General features: G+C 40.1%; 2 protein-coding genes across 2 annotated transcripts in view; one reads left to right on the top strand and one right to left on the bottom strand.

The window, feature by feature from the left end:
• Positions 1-10,321, top strand: part of tmprss9 (transmembrane serine protease 9) — a 30,044-nt gene extending 19,723 nt beyond the window's left edge. The window contains exons 14-16 of the mRNA XM_088350153.1: positions 4,558-4,560; positions 8,678-8,814; positions 8,885-10,321. Of these exons, the coding sequence (XP_088206279.1) occupies positions 4,558-4,560; positions 8,678-8,814; positions 8,885-9,046 (302 nt within the window). The 3' untranslated portion in view covers positions 9,047-10,321. The remainder of the gene's footprint in view (positions 1-4,557; positions 4,561-8,677; positions 8,815-8,884) is intronic.
• A 2,488-nt stretch (positions 10,322-12,809) lies between these two features.
• timm13 (translocase of inner mitochondrial membrane 13 homolog (yeast)) lies at positions 12,810-14,821 on the bottom strand. Its single transcript, XM_088349118.1, has 3 exons — positions 14,580-14,821; positions 13,339-13,407; positions 12,810-13,239 (listed from the first exon to the last, which is right to left on the bottom strand). The coding sequence occupies exons 1-3, from the start codon at positions 14,697-14,699 to the stop codon at positions 13,141-13,143; spliced, it is 288 nt and encodes a 95-aa protein (XP_088205244.1). The 5' UTR covers positions 14,700-14,821; the 3' UTR covers positions 12,810-13,140.
• Between the last annotated feature and the right edge of the window lie 997 nt (positions 14,822-15,818).

Here is a 15,818-nt window from a genome sequence, read left to right as displayed (position 1 = left end):
TAATTGTATTTTCTTCTCTCTGTAACCATAATCAATCTTTTGTTATTGATTCAATATAGAGCCATACATACTTGTCACTTATGAATTATCTTGTTGAGTGTATCTATTTTGTTTATTCATTATCTTTTATTTTGCGCAACAATCTTTGTTTCTACGCACTAGTCTTCGTTCTAAGCATCCTTTCGAGATCCCTTGTAATAAAAGCTAAACAAATTAACGATCTGGTCCGACTTAATACTTGTTTCTTTTTTTTCCTGTTTAAAAGAAAAAAATAGATTCAGTGACTGAAATAGCTTCAGCTACGTTATGATTTCTAGTCTCCAATTCTTTTTTGTGTTAATTTGTCGTCATTTTCAAACTTCTTTCAAAATTTTGATTATTTGAAATGGTTCAAATGACCTATTGAGAGTAATCTATTATTGAATACGAGAACAACTAAGGAAATAACCTTTACATATTACGCCTCTTTTGAATTTGTCCATTTACGAACGAGAAGATGAACACTAAAATTATGGACGTTTTTCCAGTCATCTTCATTGCTTTTTTCGTCCCTGCTTTATCAGGAGCAAAACTACATGTCTTAAAGTTATTACCCTTTGCTATTCGCATCTTCAACAAAAAATGATTAGTTCGGTTATTCAAATGTTCTTTCTTTTTAAACTATTCTGTATAGTTATCTTGTATTATACTATATATTATTTCCCCACGTCATTTATGCTGGGGACGCAACTTTTTTCCCTTTAAATTGTCAGTATCATTTAGTTACTCTATAACAAAGATTTAACACATTACAAGCCTAATCGTTAATTTGGTTTTGTTATACGAGTTTTATTTTCCTGCACGCCGATCTTAGCTAACGAGATCTCATCGCTTCGAGATTACGTCATTGTTGTTGGTAATTCTTGTCGAGTGAAGGTCAGTCTTTTTATTAGACAAACGGCTTTTTTCCTTGTTCAATTCATCAAAGAGAGCTTGCTTTTACGGCTCATTTGCTTTGATGATTGATATCACGAATTATGTTGTACTAAGATGTTAAAGAGAGAAGTACAGAAAGTAGAAAAATGGAAAAAAGACAAGCCTGTTATTTGCAATTACCATCAACAAATGCAGAAAATAAATTAATAATTTGATGATCAAAAGTGACAGGGAATTCAAAATCCCTATCATATTATCATTATTGATAGTTCAGTATTAAAATTGTTTCTTATATATATTATATATGTGTGTGCAGCACGGTGGCGCAGTGGCCAGCACGTGTACTGCATTACTAAGGACCTGGGAACAGGTGTGTGTGTTCCAAGCCAGCCACTGGGCTCCTGTGCGGAGCTTGCATGCTCATTGTTTCCGTTAGTTTCCTCCGGCTATCCGGATCACTTACCTCTTTCAAAAACATGCATTTCAGGTGGACTGGCTGGTCCAAATTGTCCCTACGTGTGAATGAGCTAGTGAATTGTGTATCTTTGTGTGCCCTGCAATTGGCTTGCAACCAGTTCAGGGTGTCCTCCAATCGCTGCTCGATGGTCGCTGTGATGGACTCCAACAAGATGAGATCTACTTGTCATAGTTATGGTTCATACCGGCCGAATATGAACACAAAACTTTTCTGGTTCTCACCTGTAACACCTTTATTGATGACATATTCCTTTAATATCATAAAAATTGGTTTTTCACTTACCATTGTTCATCACATGTAATATCTTCATCATGTTATTTTTGCTACCTTTCGCTGATCCCATTTTCTCCTCAGCGGGTTGTTGAGTCCAAATGAGACAAGAACCAAAATTCTAGAACTCAAAACATTGTTAGTGCAACACTTTTGCTGTAAAATCAAACTTTACCTTAGGTCCTTTGTAGTGTTTTCATAATGGTTCCAACTATTTTTCTATAGTCTATAATATTTTCCATTATGGCAACGAAATAGTGTAGTGTTCGATAGTATATCTATGTTCATTTGCCTTCAATTAGATTTTCATCCTTTAAATAATTTTTGTTAATTTACACAAACCTCAATTGTATGTAACATCTTACGTGCAATTATTTTTGTGTAAATATTGTATCAATTATGACTATAACCTTATCTTCTCTGTTCCTTTACCTTACTTTGAAGATGGATTGTTATGCCAAATTTCATTGTCAGTCACAATATGTTAACCCATTTTGTAACTATGTCGGTAAAGGTATATTCTAATCTATTATAAATGGTTTGCATTTATATAGTGTTTTTCAAGACCATGAGGAACCCCAAAAACACTAATGTGATGTTTTTCATACTTTTGTCTCAAGTTTTTCATATCCAATTTTCAGCGAATTATTTTTTTCTTTAAATAACTTTTCCCTTTTACATTCCTTCTTTCTCTTACTTGTATTCCACTTGCTCTTTTCCTTAACGATTCACTTTCTTTTCCCTTTTTTACTTCCTTCTACCAACTCTTATTTACTTGCAATATCCTTTCTTCTTTTTTCGCTCTGATCAGTCCACATCTTGTGTCTCTTCCTTTCCTCATCTTTTCTTTCCTTTCGTGAACTAATTCAGCCTTTAATCTGATCTTCGTGCCTACTTCCTTTAAAACCTTTCTTCAAAAACTTCGAACTTTCACTGTCCATCTAACAACTTCCTTACATGCTTTGCCAACAATCCATTCCCTACATAACACTTTTTCCTTCTGCACTTTCTAACACCCCTTTTAGCTTACCAGCCTAAATGTAAAAATGACGTGTATTGATCTACGAGTCATTTTATCATTTTTATTCCCCTCAATGAATTTTCCCTCCATATTCATTGAAAATAATTATTCGCTCTATTTTGATAATTTTGTACAAAACACCTTTTATCTCTATTCCATTCCAATTGGCTCAATTTGATTTTTCCCCCGTCTTTACAGTCCTTAATTTTCTAATTTAGAACTGAAAACCGGAATATTCTATCTTTATTTTTGTTATTGTATCTTTAGTAAGTGTTATTCTGGTATTAACTCATTTAATGCATCTAAAATAACTCAAACATAAGTTTTCTAAACTTAGCACACCTAAATTTATCGTTTTCCAATTGAAAAAACAAAAAAAATTTGGACCGAAAAAAAAATATTTTTTGGAACCCCTTAGGCCCGCAGGCGTTATGTTGTACACAGTTAGCGTCAAACGCCGATTTCCCAAAAAACGAACGTTTTCGATTCCTAACGCGATGTGCTCTCGGTTCCACCCAAAAACAACATTTTTTAAACGGTCTTACTCTTAAAAAAAACGTTTCTCTCGTTGCAATGTGCACTTCGCTTCCTTTTTTTTTTTCCTTTTAAAAATGCGCGCGCTCTCTCGTTTGCGGCAATTTTCTTCGTATTTTTCTATTTTTTTTCTTTTCAGTTACGTGGGCCGATTAAAAGCTAGCTCAAACAAACATATAAGACAAGAAGAATAAGAATATAGGAAAGAATACAAACATTTACACATTGAACAAACATAAAACATTTGACAAGACAGAGTGGGCCCACAAAAAATTAGTTTAATTTTAGACCGTGTACACTTTTTTATGAAGCCATGCAGTTTACTTAAACCTTATTTTATTTTACCTTATCACAGAGGGATCCGTCCTTTTTTTGAAAAAGGACAATGGGAAAAGTGGGGGGGTCGTTTCAGTACCCATCCCCCTTACTTTTCTTTCCCACTCTACCGACCCCACGGCGGGGTTAGTGTCGACATTTTTCCGTCCCGAGGCAATCAATCCAACCGTCTCAAACAAAAAGTTTGAGTATTTAAAATACTTCGTATTTTATTCTGATTCCTTTTGGGTATTTACTTAGCTAAGGTTTTGTAATGGCTTCTCAAGCCCACATATGGCGCCCGTCCAACACTATTATCTCTCTCTGTGGCCAATTCAACTTTATCTTTTTATAAAAATGGCTTCGTTCTTAGAATTATTCCAAATTTTTATATTAGAAATGCATCTCTTACCGATCACTTCATCCTGGTTCGTTGACGATGCCGCTGACTTTGAAGTTGATCTCGAAAAAGAACAAAGTTTCCTTTGTTCTAGACCACGCGGTAGAATGGATTGTTTTTTTTTTCGTTTTCAACTTCAAAATACTACGTACCGTCCCGGTTTCGGCATCAAAAATGTTAGGGTTAATATTTTCGTAATAGGTTAAACTGGAGTGATCAGTAAGAGAGGCAAATGTAGTTTTAGAATTTATTCACTGCAGTGGGCAGACGGATTCAAAAAGTCTCACCGTCTCACAAGTTTCCCGCGTTGCAACCGGGTTTTGTTCAAAAGCGTGCGCATGCGCAGAAAGTATCAATGACGTCACACATACGTCTACGGTTCAAAGTTCGCACATGCGTAGTAATAACAAGCGACGTCATATATATCTTTCGGTTCAAAAATAGTACAAAACAGCAGAAAACGAGTTGTAATATAAGTCAAGCACATCAGGATTATTTGTAACATAGAAGACAGAGAAATACACAATTAACTAAATATGATTAGCTTTGACAGTGGTCGTATGTTCTTAGATGTAGAAGATGATGGGTCCCAAATGGCCCCAGTGACGGTAGTTGACCGAACAGGCGGTGAATAATGAAAGGAAGAGGGTGCGCGGAGTCAGATTGAGTCACCCGGGCTGACGCCAGGGGCGGCCCTAACAGGAGATGGGGACACCCTGGTGGGAGGGAGTAGAAGGGCTCCTAAGCTGATGAAAGAGGAAGCAGCAAGACATTTGTTTGAAGGACACAGGGTCAGAGTGAGGAAAGTGGAATGTTGAAAGAAGTGATGCCAAGTTATGGGCAGGCGACGCCCGCCGACGTCAGCCGCCATTAGGAGGAAGGTGAGAGTGATGAGGAGCTGTTACGAGAGCACTGGCACATGCTGAGGGTGTTGAGGGAAGGAGAGGGACAAAAGGACATTGAGGATGGCATGTCAGGGGCGGAGCGAGGTTATAATACTCGCAGTAAAGGAAAGATGATGGCGCAGCAGGAGCAGGCTCAAACAATGGCTACCCTAGTGGTGACTCATGCTGGCAGGCACTACGAGCCTCTGGTGCTCAGGGATGTGACTGCCTTGGTGGAGAAATTACCACCTCTACATAAGGGGGCACGAGCATGAATTACTAAATTTTTGGCTGCAATGTCAGGACAGGGAGTGGCATTGGGGGATTTTAGACAGGCTATTTTGGGATCATGTTCCCTAATTCAATTGCAAAACATAGAAGGGGCAGCTGGCACCCGCCAGTTGGGGAGAGAAACACCACTGGCAGAGGTGTCGGATGCTTTGTTTCGAGAACTGAGGGCAGCTTTCCCATCCCCAGTAGATGTGGCGCTCACAATATTTAATTATGGAAAAGATGTGACTCCTGAACAACATTACGCCCAGGCATTGGAACTGTGGATTGAAACCACAGGTAAACATCCAGGTAGCTCTCCTGAGGCCGAGATGATGTTTAGGACGGCGATGTTGAATGGACTCCCAAATGAGGTGCAAACAATTTTGAGGACAGATCCGGATATTTTGGTCTGTCCGGAACCAAGGTTCAAAAGGCATTTGATACACCATTTTTGCATCTATATGGAAAAAGCAAATAAAGATCAGAAGGAAACTGATGCTCTAGCGACAAGTCTGGTTAAGCTGCAGTTAGCAAAATTGCATGGTGAAGCAAAACAGGAGAACGCTAAACAGAAACAAATGTATCAAACTCCAGTGGGGGTTGGACGAGGCCGAGGGCAGGGGTTCCGTGGTGGATACAGGGGGCGTGGTCGTGGCACTCCCCCAGGCCGGGGATAGAACGGGTTTGCCCCAGGGACCTGTTTCAATTGCGGATCCCCTGATCACTGGGCGCGAGATTGTCACGGGTACCCACCACCACCAGGGGCGGAGCAACAGAGCCAGCAAGCAGGGCCACCGAACCAAGGGGGGCCGCAGCAGCCCCGCCCGTGGCCACAGCCCAACCCACGGGTTCAGTATTATCAGGCTGACCCGTGGTACGGCCCGGACAAATAGGGGGGCCTGGGAAGCTCGGGAAGCACTGGCCAGGCAGAGCCAATGCTTTAGTTGACAGTGGCGGATACTCCGGTCCAGATGTTAGTGGACTCGAGAGCAACACATTCATCGACCAACATGCCACTGCCAAGTAGAGTGCTGTCGAAACGAGTTACAATGTATTTGAAGATATTGAGGGAGATGATTGGACATTACAGTCACCATGCATCTTCTTGGGCCCGGAGGGGGTCGCAGATATGTGCAGCTGTCGCCAGAGCAAGAGCAATGGTATAGGATGAGTAAGGAAGGTCTGCAACATGTGTCACTGGCTGTGTGGGGCCGATGGTGAAAAGTTTAACACAACAGCATGATTGGACGATGACAGAGATTCCAGATGTGTGGCTTTCGGCTCTAGCGAAAAGTTACAGAATAATGGCAAAGATGGTGAATGAATCAGACCTTGAGTTGGTTTTTCTGGACCGTCACCATGGGCGGGAACAGACAAACCACGAGTCCGTACCGGCAATGCTAGATTAAATGCCCCAGGCCCTGTAGTCACAGGGTCCATTTGATGTTGGTTTTTGTTTTACGGTTCAACCGATTCAATTGGAGCTTGAATGTTCCATTCTGCTCCGCCGACCTCAGTATCGATGGCCAAAGGAAGCTGATAAAACATGGAGGACACAGTGGCAGGGTTGTGGGATGCGGGGGTGTTGGAGACTTCGGCGTCCACCTGGAACACGCTCCTAAGGCCGGTTCAGAAGGCTGATCGGGTGACGTGGAGGATGGCCCACGATCTGAGGGCTGTGAATGATATTACCATAACTCCAATCTTGCCGGTTCCCGACCCCCACCGCATCCTGTCCTCCCTAGATCCTCAGAAGCAGTGGTATACAGTGATTGATTTGGCGAACGCATATTTCTGTCTACCACTGGATGAGTCAATACGACATGTATTCGCGTTCTCCTACAAAGGGTAGAAGTTGCAATACAGGCGACTCCCACAGGGTTTTAAGAATTCGCCAGGTATTTCTAATCAGGTCCTCAAGGACTTGTTGTCCTCCTGTGAGCTACCCCAAGGTTCAGTGCTCCTGCAGTATGTGCATGATCTCCTCATTGCAGCTGAAACATCCCACCAATGTGTAGAAGCCACACGAGTGGTGCTGCTGAAGCTTGCTGACCTGGGCTTCAAAGTTTCAAGGAAAAAGTTACAGTGCTGTCCCAAGTCTGTGGTTTTTCTGGGACGAGTAATCACACCGGCCGGTTTGGCCATGTCCCCGGATCACTGCAGCTCCATTTTGCAAAACCCACGTCCTGAGACAGTAAAGGACATGCTGTCCTTTCGGGGACTGTGCGGCTATAGCCGGGCTTACATCCCATGCTATGTGGACAGAACAGCAGGTCTGCGTGCTCTAGTTAAACAACAGGGTGTCCGCAATTTGAAGGCCATGTAGCAGTGGACCCCAGAGGATGATGCATTGTTTCTGCAACTAATTTAGGAATTGGCATCAGCGGCAGCGCTGGCCACACCAGATTACAGTAAGGTGTTTCATCTGGATGTGGCCATTAGCGAAAAAACAGTGAACGCAGCACTGTATCAAAGACATGGGACAAACAGGGCAGTATTGTTGTATTGCAGTGTACCATTGGATGGAATTGAACAAAAGCAAGCAGACTGTGTCAGATATGCCGCCGCTTGGCCAAGGTCTTTCAGAAAACGGCCCATGTGGTCATGGGATATCCAGTCCAGGTGTTAACGGACCACGCGGTGTCGGCCTTTGTTGCATCCGCAGCGTTCACGTTGACACCCCTAAGACAAACACGGATGATGAAAACATTGACGGCACCAAACGTCACATATGTGCATAATGGGGTAAACATGGCTAACCACCTCTTGGAAGGGGCACACGAGTGTGCTCTGAAAGTACAGAGAGATCAAAAGGTCCGTGAGGACCTGTATGCAGAACCATTGGAAGGTGGACGGGTGATGTTTACGGATGGGTGCTGTTGGCAGGCCAAGGAGGGGACTCTCCACGCAGCAGCAGCAGTGGTGGAGCGGAAAGAGTGAAACCCAAACCAGGGGCATTCTCTCCTGTGGCAGAAATTGTAATTGACTTCACAGATATGATTGAAAAGGTAAATGGGAAACGGTTCCTTCTGGTCAGTGTGGATTCCTATTCACGCTGGACGGAGGCATATCCATGTGCGAAGAAAGACACCACGTCAGTTATTAAAGCTTTGGTCAATCATTTTATTCCAACACATGGTGACTAAGGTTAGATCTGACAATGGGACACATTTTAATAACAGAGCAATGGCTAAAGTGGAGGCTCTGTTGGGGCTAAAACATCGCTTTGGGTGTGTCTACCACCCCCAAAGCCAAGGCAAGGTTAAGAGGTTTAACAGAAATTTGAAAGAAAAATTGGCTAAACTCATGGCCCAGACAAAAATGACGTGGTCGCAAGCTTTGCCCATAGCCCTGTTGGTCGTCCGCCAGACTGTGCACAAAATAACAGGTTTTGCGCCATTCGAACTATTAACTGGCCGCCTAATGCCAGGGCCTGCCTCCACCTTCACATCACCACTTTAAGCAGCTGTGGTAAATAAAGAATAAACAATTATACCAATTTTAATGTCACATATGGAGCTTTAGGAACACCTAATGTCTTTCTCTGGAAACCACGACCTGTACTCAATCCGTTTTCCCCTTGGAAGGTTCCCTGGGCAACCTCCTACAGAAAGCCCCAGTGAGCCCAATTAAGCAAGCTCACTGCAAGCAGTCTTACGGCAACAACCTGACGCCTTACATGATGTGTGTCGGCTACATGGAAGGAGGCAGGGACACCTGTTTGGTAAGAAAACGCATCACCAGCATGAAAATCACCTTTTTTAAATAAAACAGCTTTCTTTACCTCCATACAGGGAGATTCTGGGGGACCTCTGACCTGTCGTGAGGGCTCAGGGCGTTGGTTTGTTGCCGGGGTAACCAGCTGGGGACACGGATGTGGGCGAGTAGGTTTTCCAGGGATTTATGCTCGGGTTACATCCGTGCGCCACTGGATGTCTTTGTATTTGCCTTTCTGATCTCATAGAGAAGAAAAATTAGTCAGGTGGACATTAGGATTTTTTTCATGCAAAATATCATTTATGACATCTTTTCATTACGGATGCACGATAACGTTTTTTATCTCCTGATACTGCTCCTTGAGACCAATACTGATAGATATTTACAATAGAAATTAGAGAACAACTTATGTGAAAATAAAAAATATTGAAACAATACCATCTTCCGCGGTTAAACGATATTTTATTGTTTCTATAACGTGGTACAACGCTTTTTTCACAAAATGAATAAGGGCATTTCACAAAACATTTGTATTTTTTAGAAAACACGCTTATCAAAATTAGAGAACAATGACTTTGTCTGAAGGTTGCAACAATCAGCAATTAGTAAGAACTGTACAGGCCTCTGCTGTGAATGACTTCAGCATATCTGCGGCCACATGATAGCACTCGTGTCTCACACTGCTCTAGTGTGATTTTGGTCCATTCTTCTCCCAGCCTCGTCCACGGTTCAGTGGTTGTAGTGGGCTTCTTGACCATAACTTTGTCATCAAGGATTTTCCAGAGGTTCTCTATTCAGTCGAGTTCAGAAGTTTGGGCAAGACACGCCAATTATTTAATGTTTTCACCATCAAAGAAATTGTTTATCTTTTTTGTTGTGTGACATGCAATATTGTCCTGCAAGTAAGGAGCCATGTTCTTTTGAAGAAGGTTTTGATACTTCAATAACTCTGTTATTTTTGTAAAGATTCAATATTCTTGAAATCATAGATTTGGAATGATCAACTTGTCTTGCTATGGCTGATTACCTTTCATTTTCATCTGGACAACTTTCTTCCAGAAGCTTGCAGTCATTTTAGCACACCCCACCATCTTGCAAACTTAGTTAAATAGGTGTTGACAGATAATAAAGGAAATTAGCACCATGTGCTAATTTAGCACCTTTAAGTGGAAGGCACCTGAAAGTGTTCTCTAATTTTGATCAGTGGATTTTAGACAAAATAGTTTTTTGTTGTTGAAATGCCTCATCTATTTTGTAAAACTGTTGTAGTACCATGGTAAACAAAACAACCAAATGTCCTTAAACTGTTGAGCATTGAATATAGCATTTTTCTTCAGAATCATTCAATTGTTCTCTAATTTTGATCCGGTGTCCCAAAGGTCTGAGGCACATTTTAAAATTGGATATTTCAGAAACTTAAGGATCTAAAGAAACATCTGGTAAATTTAGAAAGCTTTGAATTTAAATTTTTACGTGGAATTTTCAAAGAACTTCTATGTGGTCACACAACACACTTCAAACCGATAGTCAGCATTGCATTGTCAAGGTTGCAAAAGCTTCTCCTATTCTTGACTCCAACTCACCCACGTCTCTTGAAATAGGGGGCACAAATATTAAATCCTTTTAAAACAATTCCCCACAAAAAGAAATCGCATGGTGTGAGATCTGGATGGCAAGGACATGAGCTTGTGATCTGCCCAGACCATTCAATCCATGTATCTGACAGTGTTGTGTTCAGATGGTGCCCCATCCTGTTAATTCCAATCCACAGTTCCAGTGCCTGGGCGTAATTAATTCACCACTCTTTCTTACTCAATTTATCAATTGACCATTTTTCCAGCATATTTGTAATATGTCTAACCATTGACTGTTGCTTTTGCAAAGAATGGTCCGTAAAAAGCTTTCTTCAACATAGAATAAAACATGACCATCTTTGGGGAATATCGCTGATTCATGTGGGTTCTCAGTACACCATGAGTGTTTTACTTGTTAAATTTGCCATTTGCATAGAAAGTCGCCTCATCACTAAGACAAACTAGTCTTCAAATCCATCCTCTTCCATTTTCTCTTGCACTGGAATGTAAAAGTCACGACAAGCTGGTTTATCAGTGTCTTGTTAGACTAACTGTGGCTTGTAAGGCGTCAGTTGACTTGGGACCCGACAAAAAGTTGTTGTAGGACACTGAAGTTCCCTACTGGTTCTTATGATCGATTTACTAGGCTCCGCTGGAAAGCAGTTCTAGCTTGTTCAATCATCTCTTCTGAAGTTGAGGCGGTTTACGTTATTTTAGCTGGAAATAAGCACCTATCCGTTATGAATTGACATGCCAAGATGAACTCCCTTTGGTGGCTCCTTTCTGAATTGTCTGCAAAATGCATGTTGTAACAATAGTCCATGATTCAGTTTTTGCTATTTCAAGCACATAAGAAGCCATTTGTAGTTGACTGAAGATCATTAATGGGTCTTAAAAGAAATTAAAAAAACAAAACAAAAAACAATGTCCTTTAAGAACATCCATCCATCCATTATTTGTACCACTTATCCTCAGTAGGGTTGTTCAGCTATCTTCGGGCTGAACTGGTTGACAGCCAGTTGCAGGGCACACAGAGACAGATAACTCACTTGCTAATTCACACCAAGGACAATTAAAAATTAACCTAACATGCATGTTTTTGGAATGTGGGAGGAAACCGGAGTGCCCGGAGGAGACCCACGCAAGCACAGGGGAACATGCAAACTCCACACAGGAAGGTTCGATCTCATGACCCCTTTAAGAACAAAATAATGTAATTAGCTTTAAAAAGGGCACAACTTTTATCTTACAACCATTCATAGTTAAGGAGATATGGGGACTTCAAATGTGCCCGAGAATTTTGGAACACCCTGTATTTTGTGGTATATTTAGATTTTATTAAAACAAAAACACTCAAAATAATGTTATTTTTATGTGTCCCTTTGCTTTTTTTTACATTTACAATAACACTACTTCATTGAACATTTTTCCCAAGACTATATCTTTAGATCTTGTCTAATTCAATCAATACTTTGGGTATCAATAAGAAATATAAAGACAATATATTGATATGACATAGATATGGCAGGTCATATTAATATGATTATGGGTGTAATTTGGTGAAAATACTAAACATGATACGAGTGCTGCAATACTTAATTGCACACATGCCCTGGTCAATAAAAAATAGATTACTCGTTCTTATCAAGTAAAATAATCTCAGCTGTACACATTAGAAGCAACAATTAATTAAAATATACAATTGATACATTAGGCGAGTTTAACATTAGGCCATATATGGTCTCTTAAAGCGGTGATGTGAAGCAAACTTATGTCAGCGATTCTTTTCTAAAGGAGTACAACACATTAAAATGGGTGCACGGCACTTTGTGAACACATCTAGTACAGAAAAGTAACATTGTGTGGCTTGTTTGCGGAATTGGTCGGACAGCTGTCAATCTTACTCAATCATAATTTAATCCTCATTCACATAAAAAAAAACCCGCAAGGCTGTAACTAAAAAAAAGTGGAAACACAAAACATTATTTAGACAAAATAATACTCAAAATACTAATGTTTGGAAACTTCAATAATCACATACTACCGCTGGTGTGCTGTAATAACCATTGCAGAAAACTTTGTCCAAATTGCAACAAACTTGTTTAGTTGGTTAGGAGAAAATCTGAGAAAATTTAACAGTTTGTTGAGCTAAACAATTAATTGCATGGGAAGTCCGCAATAGCTCACCTTAAATCACAGCTTCAGATAAGAGATTGGGAGATTGTTAGAGGAAACAAAATACATTGATAATCCTGCAGTTTAGAGTTGAGTGTGAAGGATAAGACATAAGTGCGTTTCCACAACATTAGCAGATATGCACAACATATTACATCAAATCCAATTAAGTGAAATTTAAATTAAGATATAAGTGTATTAAAAAAATGTATTGCCCAAAAAACAGTCACACAAAAAGAGGAAAAACATTGAATCCAGATAAGATTCCTATTTATTTTAAGAAAGCAAGATTTTTTTATATATACATAGCCGTGGAGATAGTTTGATCAATGGATGGTAATCCTTAACACAGTTTTGCTTTAACTGTAGTTCAAGTCAAACATTCCAGTTTGTCATGATGTAGAAAACAAAGGAAAAACATATTGGTGTAGAGTGTCTGAAACGTCTTAACTGTAGTAATCCTCTGATAAATATTTCAAGAAGGGCAGGGTAAAAATGGAAAGGCAGCCTCCATAAGGAAACCAAAACAACCCCTGACCTGACTTTCAAGGTCAAAAGACGAGAATGTTGTGAGAAATATGTGTTCACATGCGAGCTCTTTCTTTCTGTAATCTGGAATTATACGTTCGGGAAACAGTATTCCAAGCGTCCATATACCGGTCCATGCACATGGCAATGCATTTCTGGAAGATCAAAAAAAAAACAAGGAAAGAATAATGAAGTGAAATGTAATAATAACTTTGAATAATGTGTGAATTTCAAATAAATTTGTGTGAACAGACCTGCTCCGAATTGTCCAGTGAACTTCCCGGTTTTCCGATACACTTTTTGAAGCATTTGTCTGTCATTTTCTGGAATATTAAAAAAACAATGTAAAGTTATTTTCTCATTATAGTAGACGCTTGGAATAAAGTGTGTCCTACAATGTTTTCATTTTACGATTCGGATTAAAATGCCTTTTTGGCCCTTCATCACAGCGTTTTCCCCGCTTTACGACAACAACAAAATAATATTTTAGCGTGCCAAAAAAATTCAATCTGCGGTGTTCATCCATAGGACAAGTAACTCTAAAATGCCTATTTGCTATCGGGTGACCTCAAATAAAATAGTCTGCTATGGTTTGCATCTTTCAACTAATAAGTTTTACTTAAATTGAATACGTTTAGAACCTTTTTTTTGTTTGACCAATCTCGGCTCAAATCGAGATTGTTTCGGTGACTGGTAGCAGATGACAACGCCGTCGTAGACTTTTAATATTTGCATTTGTTGTATTTTATGTTTTCTTTTACAAATAAATAAATCACCTGATACTTGAATATGAATTATTTCAACAAATTATCATACCTTACAAAATTGTTGTGGCATTCTACATAGTGTGTCTTGATGATGAGGTCAGGGGAATTGACTGTGGTTGGTAGGTATGTACCGGTACATGCAATTTCCCTTAAGATTTTTATATTATAGCATGATATTTTACCATACACTGTGCACATGAGTAGTACTTAACACATATTTTTTTATTGTGTTTGTGTTCTTTTCGAGGAACTCGGGGCTTAGAATACGTTTTTTAAATCACCAAGGGTTCCAATCCCCCACCATTCGGCAATCCCTTTTACGACCCACCAACTCAGAAAGGATTCATGTTGTATCCTGGGGGTCTACTGCGTATACGAACTAAATAAAATAAGTCCAGTTATTATTCTGGCAACCGAAACAAACCCCATATGTATTACTCTGTTTAGAGCTAAGAAAAGTTACGTTTTCAGAAGGAAAATATATAAAACATAACTAAAAATCATGGGGTTTTGGTTTTTTTTTTTAAGGGTTATTGTTCTATCTTCGTTATTCATTATCCATTATCCGTTATCGGTCAGTTCATTATACGCTACAAAGCCTAGGAGCCGGGACACTTACTCTCAACCAAAAGGCTAAGCTAAGGTCCTAGCCCTAAAGCCTTGTTGCGATCATTGCGAATGCACCGTTCCCGGAGGTATGTGTTACATTGCTAGCTTTAGCATTTTACCTGCAGTAGCTCCTGTGCGTTGGCCACCGCAATTTGGACTTTAACCTGCTCCATAATCGTGCCGGTGTCCATTTTACCGCCCGCCCCGCCAGTCGAAAAGTCGGAACCGAAGCTGTCCATCGCTTAAAGGTTTTGTCGCCTAAAGTCTGCAGTTAAAACACGTGTAGAGCTTGAGCAAACTAGGAACTCGATGCCCTTGACAGCAACAAAATTCACGTCGTCAGTTCCGGTACATGGTGACAAAATGGGAATAGTAGTTTTTTAAAGGCATTTCAGGTCTGAGATGTTTAAATTGACGCCTAGATGGCAGTGTAGTCATTCAGAAGAACACATCAAACGAACAAATCTTTGTTTCATGAAATAATGCAACAATATTGCGTCGTGGCTGTTATGGACTTTTTGCACTATTTTACTGGCTTGAGATGTCGTTGCTGTCATGCACTTTCTGGACAAATTTCAACATATTACCCATTGCTTTGTTTTATTGATGTTCACTATGTTTTGTGCTACACAATGCCAAATCTATTGCACCCTTGTCCTCCATGGAAGCGGAATTACCACTTTAGAGGCCCATTCTCAAGGTTTCTTTTTTCTTCATGCTGAAGTTTTGAGTCTTGCCCGCACGCTGGTTTAGGATCAGACGATGTTGTAATCGTAATGCTGTGCAGTCCTTTGAGAAATCTTGTGATCAAGGGCTATACAAACATATATGACTTGACTTGACATTAAAAGTTACCAACATTTCCGATATGTATCAGGTTTTATTAAAATTTAAAATCCAAATCATAACAATCCCCAAAAATAAATGGATCAAAAGTTGTATTTTCTGATATTGTGTAAGAATTAGTTGTATTAGTTTGATTTATATCCGTGTTTTGGAACAAGGCAAATGGAAAATAATATTTACTATTTTTGATCATTTGGAAAACGGTGTACACAAACTACCGTTCAAATTTTGAGGTCACCTAGACAATTATGTGTTTTTCTGTCATGAGCTCTCTCTCTACCGGTAACCAGCACCAGTCATATCCCTGCTCTGTCACTGCACCCTGAACTGTTCAAACGGTCTGTCCTCATTTACCACCAGCTGTTCTGAGTTTACTGCCAATAAAGCTCTGTATTTAAAGCTCTGCCTTGCAGCTTACCTTTGTCTGATTGCCTGCAAAGCCTACACCCGTAACGTGTTGGTCTGCGCTTCTGACTCTAAACCTGGACCTATTTGACCCTCCTGCCTTCTCT

Source organism: Urocampus carinirostris, chromosome 12 (assembly GCF_059441175.1).
Source record: "Urocampus carinirostris isolate Australia breed hairy pipefish chromosome 12, RoL_Ucar_1.0, whole genome shotgun sequence".
Lineage (NCBI taxonomy): Eukaryota > Metazoa > Chordata > Actinopteri > Syngnathiformes > Syngnathidae > Urocampus > Urocampus carinirostris.
The sequence above is the reverse complement of the archived record's forward strand: the minus strand, read 5'-3'. Positions and strand labels throughout refer to the sequence as shown.

Excerpts from the sequence above, each read along its gene's own strand:
- timm13 (XM_088349118.1), bottom strand. The coding sequence starts at position 14,699 with ATGGACAGCTTCGGTTCCGACTTTTCGACTGGCGGGGCGGGCGGTAAA. Across the intron at positions 13,408-14,579 it reads ACGCACAGGAGCTACTGCAG|AAAATGACAGACAAATGCTT; the intron begins GTAAAATGCTAA and ends TTAATATTCCAG. Across the intron at positions 13,240-13,338 it reads CACTGGACAATTCGGAGCAG|AAATGCATTGCCATGTGCAT; the intron begins GTCTGTTCACAC and ends TTGATCTTCCAG.